The sequence below is a fragment of the Vulpes vulpes genome, chromosome 11, assembly GCF_048418805.1.
Source record: "Vulpes vulpes isolate BD-2025 chromosome 11, VulVul3, whole genome shotgun sequence".
Lineage (NCBI taxonomy): Eukaryota > Metazoa > Chordata > Mammalia > Carnivora > Canidae > Vulpes > Vulpes vulpes.
In genome coordinates this window covers 24,798,635-24,821,532 of record NC_132790.1, presented here as the reverse complement: position 1 = coordinate 24,821,532, position 22,898 = coordinate 24,798,635, and the positions used below count along the sequence as shown (strand labels likewise).

Below are 22,898 nucleotides of genomic sequence, written 5' to 3'. Positions count from 1 at the left end.
CAAGAGTTGGACACTTAACTGATTGTGCCACCCAGGTGCCCCAGGAAAATATTTAATGAAATAATGAAACTTGATATACACAGTGATGACCCTGAGACAGTGAAAAGTCTGGATAGTCTGAATTATTCACTAATTTTTATAGTATTAGCTTTGCCTGGAATTGTAACCTTGTATCACTTTATTTCAGTATCAAAAATAGTTGATGAATCAAGACAGCCCATTGCAGAGCTACAGAGGAATAAAGTATATGTTCTACCTATATATGTTGAAAATATTAATACCTATAAAGCAGTATAAATACACTTTCAACTATAAAGAGAATATTCATTCTGCTTCACAGTGCTAGCCAGTGAGCATAAGGTTAGCCAACTTTTTTTTTCTTTTCCCTGCCTAATACTTTTCTGTCCCTCTTTGAATTTAGGAGCATGTATCCTGTTTGGAAATCTTTTCTTGAGGGAACAATGCAGGTAGCCCAGTCTCGGATCAATATATGTGAAAACTATAAAAACTTCATTTCTGAGCCTGCAAGGACAGTGAGAAGCTTAAAAGAACAGCAACTAAAAAGGGTATTGTTTCTATTCTTTTCTTATATGCATATTAATATCTCGGTGCTCCATTTGTAATCTGCAAGATTATGTTAAATTGCATTTTAACACGTGAGCTTTTCTATATGGTCACAAATATTTCTGATTTCAACATGGATTTTCTGATTTCAACATGTTATTAGGATTATTTTTATTTCATCATATTCTTTCTAACTACTATATTTTATTAACTGACAAAAGTGTAATTTGAATTTAGACATTTTGGAAGCTCAGTGCACACTTACAAATATCACTTTTCACATTAACTCAAGTAAATAAATTGACTTAGTTTCACAATATTGGTATAGTTTGGTGTATGTTAAAGTAGTTACAATGTTATTAATCCTACTAAGTCTTGAAAAAATTCATCTTAGTTTTAATTTGAGCCATTTTGCATAATAATTTAAAAGAAGTTGACACATTTTGACAAAATATAAAAAACTTATTACCAGAAATAGTGTTAAGTTTAATTATATAGGTTATAAGGAAGTAAAGTTTTTAAATAGATCTATTTCTTTGATTATACAGAATTTAAAAATTCATAGGAAAAAAATCACTATTTATTAAATGCAATTTTTATGAAAAGCTTGCTATTGAAAATATTGATTGAATTGTGTCCTTTTTTGGAAATAGAGTGACAAAAACAGATTATCATAATGCCTACTAAATGATTAAATTTTTCTTATGGAAGCATTAATATTTTAGAAAATACTGAAGTAACCATTTATGGAAATAGTAATATAGGATCCAGTGTTTTGATTCTGATTGTCATTTGGATTTTCAGAATTGTTTTACAAACAAAATATAAAATCTAAACAAATTTGTTTATTTGTCAAAGATTATTTTAGCATAAAATCAGTGTGTTAAATGTATATGTGTGTATATAAAATTCTCATCCCTTTCAAGCACTCATGTAATATCACTTGGTTTTAACATATTTGTATAAGAATGCCTTTGTTTTATCTTTGCTGAAAATTATTTCTTTAAAAACAAACATGGTGGATAAACTATATGACCATGAACCAAACAATGCTTTTGAATTGGAGAAAAATATGTTGTATCCCTAGGTATGTAAATATCCATGTGTGCAGAGACAGGGTAGGAGATAGAGGCTGAGAATTAATACTAGCATAACTTCCTAACTGGGAGGAAATACTATGTTTCAGATAGCCAGTGCATTCACTAAATCTAACTGAATTATTGGAAAATTCTAGTTTTCTTAATACAAGAATATTTTGAAAAAGTTTATCACGGTGCTTTTCTTTTCCATTGGTAGAATAGTCTCTGCCCTGAATTTAACCAACATTCCTGGGCAAAGGATATTTGGTGAGATTTTGACAGTCCTCATATCTGTGAATTAATTTGTTTTATATGATAGCTGTTAAAAATGGTGCTTATGTACCATCTAAGCAGTTGTTAGACATTAAGTACGTATATTAGCTTGTATAACTGAAAATTCCAGGTGCTCATGTAATGGTATTAGAATTCAGCCTTTCTTCCCATCTATTAGGTCTGCTTCATTCTTTAGCAAATGCTCTGTTCTTCAGCAGCTCTCTATATGGTGGCCCCCTAAATGCAAGATTTACAAATCTTACAGCAAGCAATCCTACGTTTTCCATTTTCCTAAAAGCTCTAACAAAATTACCCAAATTGGTACTGATCGGCCTGTTTTGGGTTACAGGCCTTCCCCCAAGTCAGGGGTTACAATCCTCATACAAACTATATGTACTAAAATGGGGTAAGAAAATTGAGATGGGTTTCCAAAGGAAAACAAGGGAAATAGAGACAGAGCAAGCAAAAATAACAAGTAACAACTATAGTTGGTTTCTCCGAATGTACCTCCCAAGCTTTACAACAGATTGATTCCATATAGAATAAATAGACTATCTTTTTCCTTTGCTTCTTTAACCTTTCCCTCATTTTTTGCCTGCTTTTGAATTAATCTTGTATTTCTCATTTCTTCTTTTTTTTTTTTTTAAGCCATAGTGTGATAAAAGCAGTACAATACAGTACTGTTGTCTATAGGCACAATGTCATACAGCTAATCTTGAACTTACTCATTCTGTATAACTGAAATTTTGGTTGGCTAGCAGTTCTCTCTTTGCTCTTCCTCCAGCCCCTGCTGACCACAGTTCTATTTGCTTCCATGAGTTTGATACTTCATGTAAGTGGAATCATGCAGTATTTGTCCCTTTGTGACTGGCTTATTTCACTTAGCATAATGTCCTGCAGGTTTATCTATGTTGTTGTATATGGTAGGATTTCATTCTTTTTTAAGGTCAAATAATATTCCATTATGTTATATGCTACATTTTTTATAGGTTCATGCATTGATCAACACTTTGGTTGTTTCTTCTCTTCTTTCTATACTTCAGTCTGAATATTTTCTACCAAAATCTTGCAGTTCATTAATACTCTGTTTTGCTATTTCTAATCTGCTTTTAAAACATCTTTTGGAATCTTACTGTATTTTTCAGTTCTAAAATTTTTTTGTTATTTTATTTTTTTATAATAAATTTATTTTTTATTGGTGTTCCATTTACCAACATACAGAATAACACCCAGTGCTCATCCTGTCAAGTGCCCCCCTCAGTGCCTGTCACCCATTCACCCCCACCCCCCGCCCTCCTCCCCTTCCACCACCCCTAGTTCATTTCCCAGAGTTAGGAGTCTTTATCTTCTGTCTCCCTTTCTGATATTTCCCACACATTTCTTCTCCCTTCCCTTCTATTCCCTTTCACTATTATTTATATTCCGCAAATGAATGAGAACATACAATGTTTGGCCTTCTCCGATTGACTTACTTCACTCAGCATAATATCCTCCAGTTCCATCCACGTTGAAGCAAATGGTGGGTATTTGTCGTTTCTAATGGCTGAGTAATATTCCATTGTATACATAAACCACATCTTCTTTATCCATTCATCTTTCTGTGAACACCGAGGCTCCTTCCACAGTTTGGCTATTGTGGACATTGCTGATATAAACATCGGGGTGCAGGTATCCTGGTGTTTCATTGGTTCTGAATCTTTTGGGGAAGTTTGGAAGGACCTCAAACACGTGGAGGTAAAGGACCATCCTGCTAAAAGATGAAAGGGTCAACCAGGAAATTAAGGAAGAATTAAAAAGATTCATGGAAACTAATGAGAATGAAGATACAACCGTTCAAAATCTTTGGGATGCAGCAAAAGCAGTCCTAAGGGGGAAATACATCACAATACAATCATCCATTCAAAAACTGGAAAGAACTCAAATACAAAAGCTAACCTTACACCTAAAGGAGCTAGAGAAAAAACAGCAAATAGATCCTACACCCAGCAGAAGAAGAGAGTTAATAAAGAGTCGAGCAGAACTCAACGAAATCGAGACCAGAAGAACTGTGGAACAGATCAACAAAACCAGGAGTTGGTTCTTTGAAAGAATTAATAAGATAGATAAACCATTAGCCAGCCTTATTAAAAAGAAGAGAGAGAAGACTCAAATTAATAAAACCATGAATAAGAAAGGAGATATCACCACCAATACCAAGGAAATACAAACGATTTTAAAAACATATTCTGAGGGGATCCCTGGGTGGCGCAGCGGTTTAGCGCCTGCCTTTGGCCCAGGGCGTGATCCTGGAGACCCGGGATCGAATCCCACGTCGGGCTCCCAGTGCATGGAGCCTGCTTCTCCCTCTGCCTATGTCTCTGCCTCTCTTTCCCTCTCTCTCTGTGTGACTATCATAAATAAATAAAAAAATTTAAAAAAACATTAAAAAAAAACATATTCTGAGCAGCTATACGCCAATAAATTAGGCAATCTAGAAGAAATGGACGCATTCCTGGAAAGCCACAAACTACCAAAACTGGAACAGGAAGAAATAGAAAACCTGAACAGGCCAATAACCAGGGAGGAAATTGAAGCAGTCATCAAAAACCTCCCAAGACACAAAAGTCCAGGGCCAGATGGCTTCCCAGGGGAATTCTATCAAACGTTTAAAGAAGAAACCATACCTATTCTGCTAAAGCTGTTTGGAAAGATAGAAAGAGATGGAGTACTTCCAAATTCGTTCTATGAGGCTAGCATCACCTTAATTCCAAAACCAGACAAAGACCCCACCAAAAAGAGAATTACAGACCAATATCCCTGATGAACATGGATGCAAAAATTCTCAACAAGATACTAGCCAATAGGATCCAACAGTACATTAAGAAAATTATTCACCATGACCAAATAGGATTTATCCCTGGGATACAAGGCTGGTTCAACACTCATAAAACAATCAGTGTGATTCATCATATCAGCAAGAGAAAAACCAAGAACCATATGATCCTCTCATTAGATGCAGAGAAAGCATTTGACAAAATACAGCATCCATTCCTGATCAAAACTCTTCAGAGTGTAGGGATAGAGGGAATATTCCTCAACATCTTAAAAGCCATCTACGAAAAGCCCACAGGAAATATAATTCTCAATGGGGAAACACTGGGAGCCTTTCCCCTAAGATCAGGAACCAGACAGGGATGTCCACTCTCACCACTGCTATTCAACATAGTACTGGAAGTCCTAGCCTCAGCAATCAGACAACAAAAAGACATTAAAGGCATTCAAATTGGCAAAGAAGAAGTCAAACTGTCCCTCTTCGTAGATGACATGATACTCTACATAGAAAACCCAAAAGCCTCCACCCCAAGATTGCTAGAACTCATACAGCAATTTGGTAGCATGGCAGGATACAAAATCAGTGCCGGGAAATCAATGGCATTTCTATACACTAACAATGAGACTGAAGAAAGAGAAATTAAGGAGTTCTAAAATTTTTAATTGATTTTTTAAAAATAGATTCAGTGTTTCTGGTGTAGATATCCATGTTTTTCTTTTACCTTCTTAAATATGTTGCTCCTAATCTCTGTTTCGTGATTCCACTGTCTAAATCGCTAAAGCCTTCTATCGTTTACTGTTTCTCTTGGTTTTTGGTTATTAGCGTCAACTGTTTTAGTATGCCTCACAATGTTGGACATTCCAAAGAGTTAAAGTTTTCTGGCAGGCAAACAGAATACTGTCAAATCCCCTTGATCCTGTTAGGGTCTGGTTTTAGCCTTTCTCAAGGCTGGCGTATTTCACCTTTGTCCTTATTTCTAGGATTTTAACTGAACATGGTGGGGGCCTACCAAAATTCTTTTACTTTGATAAGACTTGACTCCAGTTTTTCTTTCAACATCGTGTAGCTGCTATGATCCTCTGGTAACTGCTCAGCTCATTAGCCTTTCAGCTACTGTTTTTTACTAGATTTCTTTGAGTTTCACCCATACATGCCATTTAGAAGTCAACTGATGACTCAGAGGGAAATTGCATAGAGATCTTTGGTCTTGCTTCTCTGTAGCACCCTTCTTTCCAGATCTTAGCCTCTCAGGTTTCTACTCTTTCAGCATTCTTAAACTTCAGCCACTGTTTGCCCAGTCTAGTAAGAATGCCTGTTTCTAGGGACGCCTGGATGGCTCAGTGGTTGAGTGTCTGCCTTTGGCTCAGGGCGTGATCCTGGAGTCCCAGGATTGAGTCCCACATCGGGCTCCCTGCATGGAGCCTGCTTCTCTCTCTCCCCATGTCTCTGCTTCTCTTTCACTATGTCTCTCATGAATAAATAAGTAAAATCTTAAAAAATAAAAAATGAAAAATAATGCCTGTTTCTTTGTACCCTGATTCAACAAATGACCTAAGGAAGAAAGTCACCTTAAATATAGAGCTTACCTAGCTCTGCTTCCCTTCTTCCAGATATCACAGTCCCGTAAGTCCAGTGTGTATTAACTCTTCTTTACTGCAGGCAGCTTTTATTTATTTTTATTTTTTTAAGATTTTATCCATTTATTTGAGAGAGAGAGAACAACAGAATCCCAGGATCCCAGAACCCCAGGATGACACCTCAAGCCAAAGGTGTAGACGCCTAACCAACCGAGCCACCCAGGCACCTCTAGTGCTGGCAGCTTTTAAAAATCTATTTTGTCTAAGTTTCAGTTTCCAGCCTAGAGGAAGGTAGTCTGAAACAACTTGTTCCATCATTATCACAACCAAGTTTGACTTAAAATTTTCCCTCTGTTAACATTTTAATGCTCATGTTCTTTTAAAAACTTTTTCTATTTTGACAATTTTCTAATACTTGGAGATAAATCCAAGCATATTACAATTATAAGCATCTCACCATTGTGTAGATTAGAATGAGAGTTATATCATCATAGCTTTTTCTAAATCATTTTCTGTATGTTGTCGTTTGCTTATAAAGCAGAATGAGCTACAATAATCTCAGGCATTTGTTATTTTTAAAAAGTTGAGGTAAATTGACATAATATTAATTTCAGGTATATAATGTGATGATTTGATTTTTGCATATATTAAAAATGATCACAATAAGTCCAGCTAACATCCATCATTCTTACAATTATTTAGAAACCCTTTAGTCCATATTTTTCTCATGTGTATACAATTCCTTTGAAATAGTTGGGATTTACATTGGATAGCACTTCAGAGTTTATAAACTGCTACTGTATCAATTATAGTCTCATTTGATTTTCATATTTACTGATCAGTAAGTTATATTATAAGTTATATTATTGTAAGTAATATCAGTAAGTTATATTGTAAGTTTTATAATATTGTAATATAGTTTATATTATAACTATTATTATTTTACATATGATAAAACCAGGGTTAAAAAATGTTACAGAGACTTAGTAGTAAATAACAGAGCAGGAACTTGAACATACTACTTCCTTTTCTTTTTTTTTTTAAGATTTTATTTATTTATTCATGAGAGACGCACACAGAGAGAGGCAGAGACACAGGCAGAGGAGAAGCAGGCTCCATGCAGGGAGCCCAACATGGGACTCGATCCTGGGTCTCCAGGATCACACCCTGGGCTGAAGGCGGCGTCAAACTGGTGGCTCAGCAGTTTGGGCTGCCCCGAACACACTACTTCCTAATTCCAAACCCTATGTAATCTTTTAAAAACACTTGAAGTTTAATATTTGAAAAGGTTCACAGAGAAATACATACACCCTTTGCCTTGATAGACTACCTAATTCCTTTACTCCTTTTATCTTCTTAGTTTTTGTAATAGTTGTTACTAATACATTGATTACTTTTTGTGATATCCTATATTCATCATTCTTTCCCATTTCCTAATTAAGTTTTCATGTTTCTATACAACCTTTATGTTTATTTATTTATTTTCTAAGTAGGCTTCATGTCCAGCATGGCCCAATGTGGGGCTTAAACTCACAACCCTGAGATCAAGACCTGAGCTGAGATCAAGAGTTGGACATTTAACTGACTGAGTCACCCAGGTGCCCCTATTATTTTTTATTTCTGAATGAATTTTTAATTTATTCCACTTTTAAAACTCATACCTCTGGGGGCACATAGGTGACTCAGATGGTCTGCATTGGGCTCAGGTCATGATCTCTGGGGTCCTGGGATCAAGCCCCACATTGGGCTCCTGGCTCAGCAGGCAATCTGCTTCTCACTGTCCCTCTGCCTGTCCCCCTCACTCGTGCACGCTCTCTCTCTCAAATGAATAAAAATCTTCAAAGAAATCATAACTCTGTTTTTGGACATTATCACTAAGTCTAAAATAAAAATTTAACTTTTTTTCTTTGAAGTTATTTTCTTAGGATGAATTTACAGGGTGTGACTACTGGGTCAGAGAACGTACTAATCTGTCAGGCTTTAATGTATTGGCTCAACTTACGTTTACCTTTTTTTTTTTTTTTTAATCTAGTTAGCATGTAGTACATCATTAGTTCCATATTTAGTGTTTAGTAATTTATCAGTTTCATGTAATACCCAGTGCTCATCACATCACGTGCCCTCCTTAATGCCCATCACCCAATTACCCCATCCACCCACCCACCTTTCCACCAGCAACCCTCAGTTTGTTTTCTATAGTTGAGTCTCTCATGGTTTTTCTCCCTCTCTAATGAATTCCCAGGCAGCTTTCCCTCCCTTACCCTGTGATCCTCTGAGCTGTTTCTTATATTCCACATATGAGTGAAACATATGATAATTGTCTTTCTCTGATTGACTTATTTTGATTAGCATAATACCCTCAAGTTCCATCCACATTGATGTAAATGGTAAGTATTCATTCTGATGGCTGAATAATATTCCATTGTGTGTGTATATATATCTTCTTTATCCATTTATCTGTTGATGGACACCTGGGCTCTACAGTTTGGCTATTGTGGACATTGCTGCTCTGAACATTGGGGTGCAGTAACCTTTGAGATCACTACCTTTGTGAGACCAAGACCTTTGTGTCTTTGGGTAATGACCTAGTAGTGCAATTGCTGGGTTGTAGAGTAGCTCTATTTCTAACTTCTTGAGGAACCTCCATACTGTTTTCCAGAGTGGCTGCACCAGCTTGTGTTCCTACCAACAATGTATCCTCTGCATCCTTGCCAACATTTATTGTTTCCTGTCTTGTTAATTTTAGCCATTCTGACTGGTGCAAGGTAGTATCTCATTGTGATTTTGTCTTTTTTTTTTTTTAATTTTTATTTATTTATGATAGTCACAGAGAGATAGAGAGAGAGGCAGAGACACAGGCAGAGGGAGAAGCAGGCTCCATGCACCGGGAGCCCGACGTGGGATTCGATCCCGGGTCTCCAGGATCGCGCCCTGGGCCAAAGGCAGGCGCCAAACCGCTGCGCCACCCAGGGATCCCTCATTGTGATTTTGATTTGTATTTCCCTAATACTGAGTGCAGTTGAGCATTTATTCATGTGTCTCTTTGCCATTTGTATGTCTTCTTTGGAGAAATGTCTATTCATGTCTTTTGCCTATTTCTGGACTGGATTATTTGATTTTTGGGTGTTGAGTTTGATAAGTTATTTATAGGTCCTGGATACTAGCCCTTTATCTCATATGTCACTTGTAAATGTCTTCTCCCATTTGTAGGTTGCCTTTTAGTTTTGTTGATTTGTTTCCTTTGCTGTGCAGAAGCTTTTTATCTTGATAAAGTTCCAATAGTTCAAAACTAGACAAAAACCCCATCAAAAAGGAGAATTACAGACCAATATCCCTGATGAACATAGATGCCAAATTTCTCACCAAAATACTAGCCAGTAGGATCCAGCAGTACATTAAAAGGATTAATCACCATGACCATGTGGGATTTATTCCTGGGCTGCAAGAGTGATTCAGCATTTGCAAATCAATCAACATGATAGATCACATTAATAAAAGAAAGGACAAGATCCTCTCAATTGATGTAGAAAAAGCATTTGACAAAGCACAGCATCCTATCTGGATTAAAACTTTCCATACATCAAAAAAAATAAATAAATAAAACTTTCCACAGGGTAGGGGATAAAGGGAACATACCTCAAGATCATAAAAGCCATCTATGAAAAGCCCACAGTGAATATCATTCTCAATGGGGAAACATTGAAAGCTTTTCCCCTACATTCAGGAATACAACAGGGATGCCCACTATCACCACTGTTTTTCAACATAGTACTGGAAGTCCAAGCTTTGACAGTCAGACAACAAAAAGAAATGAAAGGCATTCAGATCGGCAAAGAAGAAGCCAAATGCTCACTCTTCAAAGATGACATAATACTTTACATGGAAAACCCAAAAGACTTTACCCCAAAATTGCTAGAACTGGTACAGGAATTCATCATTGTGGCAGGATATAAAATCAATACACAGAAATCAGTTGCATTTGTATACACTAACAATGAGACTGAAGAAAGAGAAATTAAGGAGTCAATCCTATTTACAATTGCACCTAAAACCATAAGGTACCTAGGAATAAACCTAACCAAAGCGGTAAAGGATCTGTACTCTAAAAACTACAGAACAGGGACCCACTGGACGCTCAGTGGTTGAGCGTCTACCTTTGGCTTGGGGCGTGATCCCGATACCAGGACCAAATCCCACATAGGATTGAGGAGCCTGCCTATTCCTCTATGTCTCTGCCTCTCTTTCTGTGTCTGTCACGAATAAATAAATAAATATAATCTTTAAAAAAATAAAAACTGGGGATCCCTGGGTGGCTCAGCAGTTTAGCGCCTGCCTTCGGCCCAGGGCGTGATCCTGAAGTTCCAGGATCGAGTCCCACATCAGGCTCCCTGAATGGAGCCTGCTTCTCCCTCTGCCTGTGTCTCTGCCTCTCTCTCCCTCTCTCTGTGTACCTCATGAATAAATATAAAATCTTTAAAAATAAATAAATCTAATTTGTTTAAAAAAATAAAAATAAAAACTACAGAACACTCATGAAAGAAACTGAGGAAGACACAAAGAAATGGAAAAACATTCCATGCTCGTGGATTAGAAGATTAAATATTATTAAAATATCTATGCTACCCAGAGCAATTTACACATTCAATGTAATCCCTATCAAAATACCATCAACAATTTTCACAGAGCTGGAACAAATAATCCTAAAATGTGTATGGAACCAGAAAAGACCCTAAGTAGTCAGAGAATGTTGAAAAAGAAAACGATGGGATACCTGGGTGGCTCAGTGGCTGAGCATCTGCCTTTGGCTCAGGGTGTGATCCTGCAGTCCTGGGATCGAGTCTCTCATTGGGCTCTGCATGGGGAGCCTGCTTCTCCCTCTGCCTATGTCTCTCCCTCTCTCTGTATGTCTCTCATGAATAAATAAATTTAAAAATCTTTAAAAAAAAAGAAAAAGAAAACCAAAGCTGGAGCATCACAGTGCCAGACTTCAAGCTCTATTACAAAGCTGTGATCAAGGGGATCCCTGGGTGGCGCAGCAGTTTAGCACCTGTCTTTGGCCCAGGGTGCGATCCTGGAGACCCAGGATCGAATTCCACATTGGGCTCCCGGTGCATGGAGCCTGCTTCTCCCTCTGCCTGTGTCTCTGCTTCTCTCTCTCTCTGTGTGTGTGACTATCATTAAAAAAAAAAAAAAAAAAAAAAAAAAAAGCTGTGATCAAGACAGTGTGGTACTGGCACAAAAACAGACACATAGATGAAGTTAGTTTTACTTTTATTCCTATCTTTAAGTTATTGGCAAATATATCTGTCCTAGGATCTGTGTCATACTCAGGGATCATACTTTCAATTTCTTCACTAGAATTCTAATATCCAAGTTTGTTACCATTTCATATGATCCCTTAGCCTTAATGTAAACGTGTACATTTATTTCTGTGTTTATCAGTGCTCAGTGCTTATAACTCTTGGGAAAGAGCTGGGCTTATACCACACCAAGTCCTTTCTTAACATATAGGCATTATTAAGCTTCTTTTTAAGTACATAACTTAGTCCACCCCAGAAAACTGGATTCCTACAGAAGAAATTTATATTAAAAGTTGGAAAATAAATCCTAGGTAATCTTTTTCTTTGCAAATTAAGTTTGATGACTTTAATAAATATTTTTGGTGCAAGCATACCTCAAAAATATTGTGGGTTTGGTTCCAGACCACCACAATAAAGGAAATATTGCAGTAAAATGAGTCAAATGAATTTTTTGGTTTCTCAGGGTAAATAAAAGTTACGTTTACACTGTACTGTAGTCTATTAAGTGTGCAGTAGCTGTGTCTAAAAAAATGATATACATACCTCAATTTAGAAATACTTCATTGCTAAAAAATGCTAACTATTATCTGATCTTTCAGTAGTAGGTCATAATCTTGTTGATGATAGAGGGTCTTGCCTTTATGTTGATGGCTGCTGACTGATCAGGTTTCTAAAGGTTGGGTGGTTGTGGCAATTTCTTAAAATAAGACAACAATGAAGTGTGTTGCATCCATTGACTCTTCCTTTCACAGATGACTTCTCTGTCGCATTTGATGCTGTTTGATAGCATTTTACCCACAGTAAAACTTCTTTCACAGTTGGAGTTGGTCCTCTCAAACCCTGCCTCTTTTATTAATTAAGTTTACATATTCTAAATCCTTTGTTGTCATTTCTACAGTCTTTACCAGGAATAGATTCCATCTCAGGAAACTACTTTCTTTGTTCATCTGTAAGAAGCAATTTTCCATCCATTCAGGTTTTATTATGAGATTGCAGCAATTCAGCCATATCTTGAGCCCACTTCTAATTCTAGTTCTCATGCTCTTTCCACCACATCTGTAGTTACTTCTTCCACAAGTCTTGACCATCAATTTGTAAAAAGTGCAGTATCTGCAAAGCACAATAAAACAAAGTGCAATAAAATGAGTTATGCCTGTATTTTGCCACATATAGAACACTTTCCTTTGACAAAAGCCCAAATTACGCTGACTTGAGTAGTTCTTTTGGGTAATGGAAAACATTTGGTTATGAATTTGCTGAATGCTAGGGAAGAATGGAACACAAGATATCTCTTCTTTGTACATACAGGCTGTGGATCTAATATTACTTGATGAATAGTATCTTAGAAGTGTGGTACTGGCACAAAAACAGACACATAGATCAATGGAACAGAATAGAGAATCCAGGAGTGGACTCTCAACTTTATGGTCAACTAATATTCAATAAAGGAGGAAAGACTATCCACTGGAAGAAAGACAGTCTCTTCAATAAATGGTGCTGGGGAAATTGGACATCCACATGCAGAAGAATGAAACTAGACCACTCTCTTTCACCATACACAAAGATAATTTTTTTAAAATTATTTATTCATGATAGTCAGAGAGAGAGAGAGAGGCAGAGACACAGGCAGAGGGAGAAGCAGGCTCCATGCACCGGGAGCCCGACGTGGGACCCGATCCCGGGTCTCCAGGATTGCGCCCTGGGCCAAAGGCAGGCGCCAAACCGCTGCGCCACCCAGGGATCCCCATACACAAAGATAAACTCAAAATGGATGAGAGATCTAAATGTGAGACAAGATTCCATCAAAATCCTAGAGGAGAAAACAGGCAGCACCCTTTTTGAACTCGGCCACAGTAACTGCTTGCAAGATACATCCACGAAGGCAAAAGAAACAAAAGCAAAAATGAACTACTGGGACTTCATCAAGATAAGAAGCTTTTGCACAGCAAAGGATACAGTCAACAAAACTAAAAGACAACCTACAGAATGGGAGAAGATACTTGCAAATGACCTATCAGATAAAGGGCTAGTTTCCAAGATCTATAAAGAACTTATTAAACTCAACACCAAAGAAACAAACAATCCAATTATGAAATGGGCAAAAGATACGAACAGAAATCTCACAGAGGAAGACATAGACATGGCCAACATGCACGTGAGAAAATGCTCTGCATCACTTGCCATCAGGGAAATACGAATCAAAACCACAATGAGATACCACCTCACACCAGTGACAATGAGGAAAATTAACAAGGCAGGAAACCACAAATGGAGAGGATGCGGAGAAAAGGGAACCCTCTTACACTGTTGGTGGGAATGTGAACTGGTGCAGCCACTCTGGAAAACTGTGTGGAGGTTCCTCAAAGAGTTAAAAATAGATCTGCCCTACGACCCAGCAATTGCACTGTTGGGGATTTACCCCAAAGATGCAGATCAATGAAATGCCGGGACACCTGCACCCCGATGTTTATAGCAGCAATGTCCACAATAGCCAAACTGTGGAAGGAGCCTCGGTGTCCATCGAAAGATGAATGGATAAAGAAGATGTGGTTTATGTATACAACAGAATATTACTCAACCATTAGAAATGACAAATACCCACCATTTGCTTCAACGTGGATGGAACTGGAGGGTATTATGCTGAGTGAAATAAGTCAGTTGGAGAAGGACAAACATTATATGGTCTCATTCATTTGGGGAATATAAATAATAGTGAAAGGGAATAGAAGGGAAGGGAGAAGAAATGGGTAGGAAATATCAGAAAGGGAGACAGAACATGAAGACTCCTAACTCTGGGAAACGAACTAGAGGTGGTAGAAGGGGAGGAGCGCGGGGGTGGGGTGAATGGGTGACAGACACTGAGGGGGGGCACTTGACAGGATGAGCACTGGGTGTTATTCTGTATGTTGGCAAATTGAACACCAATAAAAAATAAATTTATTATTAAAAAAAAAGATAAATAAAAATAAAAATGAGACATTTTAATACAAATTATCATTTTAATAATTGCTGCCATATAATTTATTTCTCTTTTTAATACAGAATAATTTGATTTTAAAGCGTTATCATTTTATTTGCTTTATACACTAATTAAAAGTCTCCAACTGGAACCACATTCCATTAAATATCTGTTATACCAAAAAAAAAAAAGAAACTTATAAAAAGAGAAAGAAAAAACAAGAAGAGTCACCCTGAGTTTTCTGATGAGTTTTTTGAGAGATCCTTTTAAAGCTATGAACTATCACAAGATCTCCCTTGACATTGTCACACATGCAAAAAGCAATTTAATTAATAGCCTTTTGTAAATGAAAATGAATTAAGTAATTTTAATAAGATGTTTAGTTACCCAGTGCTAAGAGAGACATCTTACTCTTCAAAGGGTAGGAAAATAAGGAATGAGTGGCTTTGTGTAAGTCTGTGCATGAATGTGCCCATATATTCTCATGTACCCATGGTGTTCACCTTGCGTGAATATACTGAGATCCTAGCCACGTGATTTGCAATCCCCAGGAAAAGCCCTGACCTAGTCTTTTTAGTTTCCTCTCAAAACACTCAAATTATTAGAGGCTCTTGGGCATCCCCTTCATTGATTATTTTTTCTGAGGGCAAAATCTGTTGTTTTGGATGAACATTTTGGTTATAGATACTTTACACCTGACTTTTAAATAATCCATCTCTGAAGCTAGTAATACAATATATATTAATTAATTTAATTTCAGTAAAATTGATTTAAACAAAACAAATAATCCATCTCATTTTCCCAGTAAACATAGTTGCATTTTTCAGACCATGCCACAGTTTTTGGTTCTTAATATCTAATTGAAGCCACGGAACACTTTCTTAGCTCTCCACACCTGCAAACGTGGCATTATTGAGATGTTTAGTAGTTTTCTGTAGGAGTGTAAAGTTGTCGTGTTATTATTATTTTATTAAAGATTTTATTTATTCATGAAAGACACAGAGAGAGAGAGGCAGAGACAGGCAGAGGGAGAAGCAGGCCCCATGCAGGGAGCCCGATGTGGGACTTGACCCTGGGACTCCAGGATCATGCCCTGGGCCTAAGGCAGGTACTAAACTGCTGAGCCACCCAGGGATCCCCCCCCCCCTTTTTTAAGTTATCTCTTTGCCCAGTGTGGGTCCCAAACTCATGCCCCCGAGATCAAGAGCCACATGCTCTACTGACTGAGCCAACCAGGCACCCCTCATGGTATTATTATTTAAATAAGAGGTTTGTTTATGATAAGGACTATTGAAAATTAAAGAGAAAGGAATATTTTTCTACAAGATAAAAGCTTCCTATTTTCATATATCTATACAATGAAATCTTATTCAGTCACAAAAAGGAATGAAGAGTTAATACATGATACAACATAGACGAACCCTGAATACATTATGTTAAGTGAAAGACTTGGGACATATAAAGCCACATGTTATATGATTCCATTGATATGAAATGCAGAAAATTCATAGAGGTAGGAAGTAGATTAGTGGTTTTCAGGGACTAGGAATGAAGGAAATGGGGAGTGACTGCTAACTGGTATGGTTTTCTTTTTCAAGTGATGAAAATGTTCTGGAACTAGATAGTGATAATGGTTGTACAACCTTATAAATATACTAAAACCACCGAATCTTACACTTTAAAAGGGTGAATTTTGTGATATGTGAATTATGTGTCAATTTTTTAAAAGTTTACTATTTTAAGATAAAGTATCTCTACATGAGATTTGAAAAACCTGATTGTCACAAAACTTGGATATGTACTATAGTGGGTTACATGGTAAGTGATACATCCCTTTCTCACTGCATGACTTTGGATAAATTATTTAGCCTCTGTAAGTCTATTTCCTCATCTTTTTTTTTTTTTAAGATGTTATTTATTTGAGAGAAAGAGAGCATGTGCGTGCACAAGCTGGGGGGAGGTACAGAGGGAGAGAAAGAATTCCAAGCAGACCCTGCACTGAGCGTGGATCCTGATGTAAGCCTCGATCTCATGACCCCAAGATCACAACTCAAGCCAAAATCAAGAGTCAAACATTCAACCAACTGAGCCATTCAGGCTCCTTGTATTTTCTCATCTTAAAATGGGACTAATATGAATACTTTTACTGGAGTCATTTGGAGGAATAAATGTGATAATATTTATAAAGTACTAAACTTCGTGCATTCTGCCTGTGTGTACTCATAGGGAGTTTTTTTAAGTGTAACAAAACATTGAGACTGTCATGATTATCCCATGCCTGGCATGAGGTTTATGTAGAAGGACATTAGAACAGGGAACATAGTTAACAAGCAGGGCAGCATCCAGCACTAGTAGAATTAGTCCTCCCACCAGTGTATACCTCAGTCTACATGGCCAACCACAGTTATTCTGTTTGGTTCTTCAGGTGAAAGGTCTGGGGCAAAAGAATGAGACTCACATGTCCAGGGGTAGCCACAGGCCCTAAAGGAGACTAAAAGCTTTTATTAAACTTTATTTATTTATTTATTACAACAGAGCTTCCAAGGTCTCTGCAAAGGACATGTCCTGATACAGGAATTACTGTACTCTCAGAAGCCCAAAGTCATCAGGACATTTATAGTTCATTTGTACTTTCTTCCAGATTGATGCATTTTACCTATCAAGGCTCATAAGCAGTATTGCCAAATAACACAGTTGATGTTGTGTCTTCATCAGATTTCTGTTGAAACATAGATGTAGAAAGTTAAGCAAGGGTCCATTTTTCACGCAGAAGAGAAAGAAGTGAAGGTTTTTTTTTTTTTTTAACCCTTTATTTACAGCCTGTCACTTCTTAAGTGTTCATTAAATATGCTCATAGGAAGCCCTCTAGGTTTTTCACTTCCTATAGAGTAGTCCTTTTCTTAACATCCAACAATTTCTGGGAAACTCTAGCCTGTATGTCACACATATAAGTTTAATTGCGTTTTATCCTTCCTATTCCAATGTCTTCGCTCTACTCCATGCTAATCAGCCTGCCACAATAGTTCCTCACCAATATCTCCTCTTGCTTTGCTGATCTTTTGTCAGTCTCCTCCAAATACTGTTACAGGCTCAGAAGTTTTTCAGTGGAGACTTCCTGAATTGGCCTCAGGCTGGTGAAACTTTGCATTGGTTTATTTCAGACTGGGAAAAATGTTTCCCCTTTGGATATCCAAAGCAATGTTATTTTGGTCCCAGTATGTTATAAGAATTTATCAATTAAATTGATAAATTTAATTTAAATCCTCCAATTCCATTGGAGTCCCGGAATTGAGTCCCGCATCGGGCTGTTTGCATGGAGCCTGCTTCTCCCTCTGCCTATGTCTCTGCCTCTCCCTCTCTCTCTCTGTGTCTGTCATGAATAAATAAATAAAATCTTAAAAAACAATTTCTTTGAATTAATTGTATCTATCCCTTCTCCCAGAATGTGTATGTATATCCAAAGAATTGAGTTGGCAGTAATTTTGAGTAGTAATTATTACATGGTACCTGGGTTTCTTCTTTTTTTCATCTTGGACTTATGTCAGACTTGACAGATTACACTCTTTTCCCAAAGCAGAATTCTTTGGTACCCTTTGCACCATCATTTACCAAACATATAGAGACTTTATTAAGATTTTGAAGAGTGCTCACATATACTGAATTGGCAGCACATATACTAAAACTGGAATATTACAGAGAAGATTAGCATGGCCTCTGCCCAAAGATTATGAAGAAATACAGAATTGCTTTATTCCTTTGCCTTTAGTGCCATGATATATCCAACAATAAAAGCATTTTCATTGTTGCTCTCCTTATGCCTTACCTCAGTGTCATTCTTCAACAGCACTGAGGTTATTTCTCAAAGCAGAGTTGTTAAGCAAACTGGGACACTATTCAATACATTACTTGAGATGGGAGTACCAGCTGTTCACTGGATTTTAATTTGCAGTTTGAAGGAGACTAAAAGTGCTGATTTTTCTCCTGGGTTTCCATCCTGAGGGCATAGTGCATAGTCCTTAGGACAAATTCATTATCAGTAAGTCTGAAAACTAATATCATAATAATTCCACTTTGTATTTTACAGTGTGTGGACCAGTTGACAAAGATCCAAACTGAATTACAGGAGACAGTGAAAGATTTATCTAAAGGCAAAAAGAAGTACTTTGAGACTGAACAGATGGCTCATGCAGTACGAGAGAAAGCTGACATCGAGGCAAAGTATGTGTTTTAGCATTTCTGAAAAAAGTAATTATGCAAATAAATGTTATTTTTGCCAATACTTTGTTTTCTGTTAATATAGGGCATGGACTCATTCTTAGGTTATGTTGGTTTCATCAGACCTATAAATTTTTCTTTTATATTGACTGATCTCATTTAAATATAGCAAAATGAGAATATTTGATCAGTTTTTACGTTAAATTGAATTTTGAAAAGGAAAAAGGCCAAATGAATATTGTATTGAAAGCTTAGCAAAAGCTGGTTGAAGTTGCTCTGGTGTCTGAATATGAGGGTTTAAGGCCTCATTTTTTTCATGCTAGACTCTAAATCCATTGCCGTTGGAAATCCCTGATCCTCAGTATGCCATTGAAGGCACCTTGGACATGTCAAGTAAATAAGAGCACTGACCTCGGTATAGAAATCCTGCCCCTGGCACAATTTATCTCTTATGTGAAATTCTAATATATATACTTTTTTAATGTATGCTTTAGCAACTGTGTAAATTTTACTTTTAATATATGTGAATCATAAGTCCTCTATTTCAAGAATAATTAGAAAAAGAAGGAACTGGCAATTGGTAATAAAAAGATATTTAAAGTGAGAAATACAGATTTTAGCTATGACAAGGAAAGGAAAAAAGGGTTTGAGAAAAAATAAACCTGTGTCATAGAATGGGACTTAAAAGAGTTAGGAAAGCTGAGATTCCCATTTAATGCAATCTCGGACTCTATAAAACTAGTCATGAAATCAGAGAGGTTATGAACACTTGAACAGGCTAGCAGCCAGTTGGGGGCGGTGGGGGGGTTCTTTCTAATATGTTTTTATCTACAGGAAGTTAAGCAATCTCATAAGCATCTTGTGAAAATTTAGGGTTTCCTCAAAAGTTTATTTAGTACCAAGGACTAGATGTATAGTATATACATCTAGTATATACATTTATATAGTATAGTAAATGAATACTTCTAAAGTACTTAACATTACTGGAAAACATATTTAATATTCCCCTAATTTAGTTTATTGTCTTTATTATTTTATTTTTGTGAGCATACAAATATTTCCCATACTTTCATAGAGTCAGTGAACCCATCTTTCCAGTAAGACCTGAAGATTTTAGATTAGATGATCTCCAATAGGAATTTCCTGTCATGGTGGTTTTTAGGAATTTGTTTTTTAAAACTCTCAGGGATTCTAGAACAGGGAGTTGACAGATCTGTAGAGCATATATAAATACCCACTTTAGCCAAGGCCCACAGTGAAAATGAGGACAATTGCGGGCTGTTCCTAAGAAGTGGATTTGACAGGGTCTACTTCACAGATGCTGATTGCAAAACACTGCCTTCTAGTATGACCCAAATTCAAAGGGGTTACAGCAAATTAGACAGTTTATTTCAATGTGTAACTTTTCTGGAAAATTCATTCAATTACAGAGTAAAATGCTCTTTATCTTCGTTCACTCTCTAAATATTTATTGAATAATTATATTGGGTACCATGGGTACAGAGATGAATCTTTGCATCCTTAAGAAATTTAAAGCCTAGAATTAAGTACAAGTGTGTTTAAAAGTAACTTTATGATTTGTTTATTCACAGTAAACTCAAAGAAATTAAATGCCTAAAGTCATTCAAGTAGTAATTAATATGTTTACTGTAGTTGTATGAAAACACTGCTTTCACTATTTCACAAACACCGCTTTGTAAGCATAGGAAATAGATTAATTTTGCCTAATGAGAAAGGAAACCTTTATAGAAGAAGTGGTATTTGGACAGTCTTGAAGAAGAAGTGAGAAAAAAGATCAGGAAGGGGAAGTGAAGACTGGACCACGTGTAGTTTTAGATGATTTAATAGACGGTGAAATGTGCACAATTGAAGAGAGAGTATAAAAAGGAAGAGGGATATTTTTTGAAAGGAAGAATGGGTTCCATTTTGGATATTCAGGTTCTGAAGAGCCTGTGGGACATTGAGGTGAATAAATTTAGTAAGGAGTCTTGTTTTGTTTTGTTTTTTGTTTTAGTAAGGAACCTTATGTCTAACTCTCAGGTGAGAATCTGGGCGTAAAGATCTTACTTTGGGGGTTGGTTACCTATCAGAGGATGGTTATAGAGATGAAATCATATATAAGATGAGAAATTAAGTTTGGGATCCTAAGGAGCGTTAACATTTGGAAGTAGGTGAGGAGGAGGAGTGTGCAGTACAATTCACTATCTGTATATATCTCATTTGTTGTAGATTATGATCTACATAGGAACTGTATCTATTACTAAGAGCATAGGAAAAAAAAAAAACTAAGAGCATAGGAACTGTATTATTTTATCTGTTACTAATACCTTCTTAAATACTACACAAGAATTCTATGAGGATTAGCAAATGAAACAGAAACCAGGAACTTAAAACCTTATATCTGAAAATTCAGGTGCAATTCAGACTATTTGGATGACTACAAAAAAAAAAAAAAAAAAAAGAGAGAGATAGAGAGAGAGAGAGAATTAAAAATACCCCAAGCAATCTTTGTTAATCTTGAACAGGCTTTCTCAAATTTAAAAGTTAGTAGCCTTTTCTAGATCAAAATGATAGGAATCTGATTAATAAAAACAGACAAAACCCCCAGGAAATATGAATATGGCAAGATAGAAAATAACAGGAGTATATTGAACACATTTTTTTTTTTAACAGTGGGGAAGTAGTTAGGATGCATTAGTGTATGTCCCTGATTGTTTCTCTTTTGTTAGAAAGATGATAGGCTGTTTTTGCTATCCTCCTTGAATTTGCTGTGCAGAGACTTGTTTGCTCCACCCTACATTCCCAGGTGGTCTGCAGCTTTACTTTGTATTATGGCATAGCTTCCAGCACATGAACTGAATTCTCCCATGGTAATCACCATGACACTGCAGTCAAGACAAATATTGCAGCTTCAAAAATCACTGGTTATGAGAGTGTTGTTATTCCTTACTGTTTGTCTGTTGACTTTCTCCTTCTGGTTATCTCTAGCTGTTTGGGTAAAACCAGCATATTTTAACTCTTGATTGTTATATTATGATTTCCTTCCCAAATGAAAGGGATTGGAGGAAATAAGGGCACCAGAATGGGAAAAGATTAAACAGAACAAAATCATATAGGGCAGAGAGTCCAAGGACTTTCTCGCTATGTTTCAAGTAGTATGTTAAAATTGGAGGGAGCACACAGTGACCCAAACAGGAAGAACTTTTAGTGGGAGAAATAATGGAATTAAGGGCTTTCAAGAGCCTAATATCATACTGTAGGTTGAATTGCAGATGTTTTTATGTCCTATTGCAGATGGCCCTAAAAGCCTGCTAATTTTTGGCTCCATAGATTGGTTATCCTTAGGTTTCATTAAGCTTTCTTGTAGGAACTAAAGTGTGTGTAATTATATGATACTGAGAGTAACTTATAGTTTGGTGGCTCTTGTTTATTAGGAGATACCAATATATTTGTCAAATTGTATTTTTGTCATTCAGAATATTTTTTATTAAATATCCCAATATTTCCTGTTGCACTGCAATATTCTTCCTATAGTAAAAAAAAGGAAAATAATCATTGCTCTTTGTTTTCCATTTTTTTAGTTCTCTTTTGGAATAGCATTGTGGAACAGTGTCACTGTTCCAAATTCCAAAATTTGGAATTATACTTAATAAATTTAATATGATGTAATTTGATAACTTATTAAACATATTGTATTTTGTTTTATTATAGATCTAAACTTAGTCTTTTTCAATCAAGAATCAGTTTACAGAAGGCAAGTGTAAAGGTGAGTTTTTGAAAACTATATTTCACAATTGAGAAACCTTAGCTTATTAAGAAAGAATTGAGGTTTTTTTGAGGGTTGAAGGCAATTATTTCCACCTAATTTAGAGAAACATTTTAAAGTCATTAACTTAGAGAAGAAGTTTCTTTCCCAATTCATAGGAGTTTTTCACCTAGATGTCAGCACTTTGGGCACTGCTTGCTTCTCAAGATTGCTTTAGAGATAGGTTTCTGTATCTTACCTGCTTAGGTAGTCTGTTGTCTATAACTCTTAGTCCAAAAGACTAGTCCATGGGCTTTAGAAATCTACAGAATCTATTTCATTCAGATTTACATCACTGAGCAGATATTCCGAAT

The 22,898-nt window shown here is 36.5% G+C and overlaps 1 protein-coding gene and 1 non-coding gene across 6 annotated transcripts in view; both read left to right on the top strand.

Annotated features, from left to right (window-relative positions):
* FCHSD2 (FCH and double SH3 domains 2) overlaps window positions 1–22,898 on the top strand; it is a 309,076-nt gene that overhangs the window by 141,452 nt on the left and 144,726 nt on the right. For all 5 annotated transcript variants that reach the window (XM_026010537.2, XM_072727353.1, XM_026010536.2 and 2 more), the window contains exons 5-7: window positions 422–566; window positions 18,649–18,782; window positions 22,491–22,545. In XM_026010537.2, the coding sequence (XP_025866322.2) occupies window positions 422–566; window positions 18,649–18,782; window positions 22,491–22,545 (334 nt within the window). The remainder of the gene's footprint in view (window positions 1–421; window positions 567–18,648; window positions 18,783–22,490; window positions 22,546–22,898) is intronic.
* On the top strand, window positions 18,218–18,322 carry LOC112928765 (U6 spliceosomal RNA). Its single transcript, XR_003236777.1, has one exon. It is a non-coding gene; the product is annotated as a U6 spliceosomal RNA (small nuclear RNA).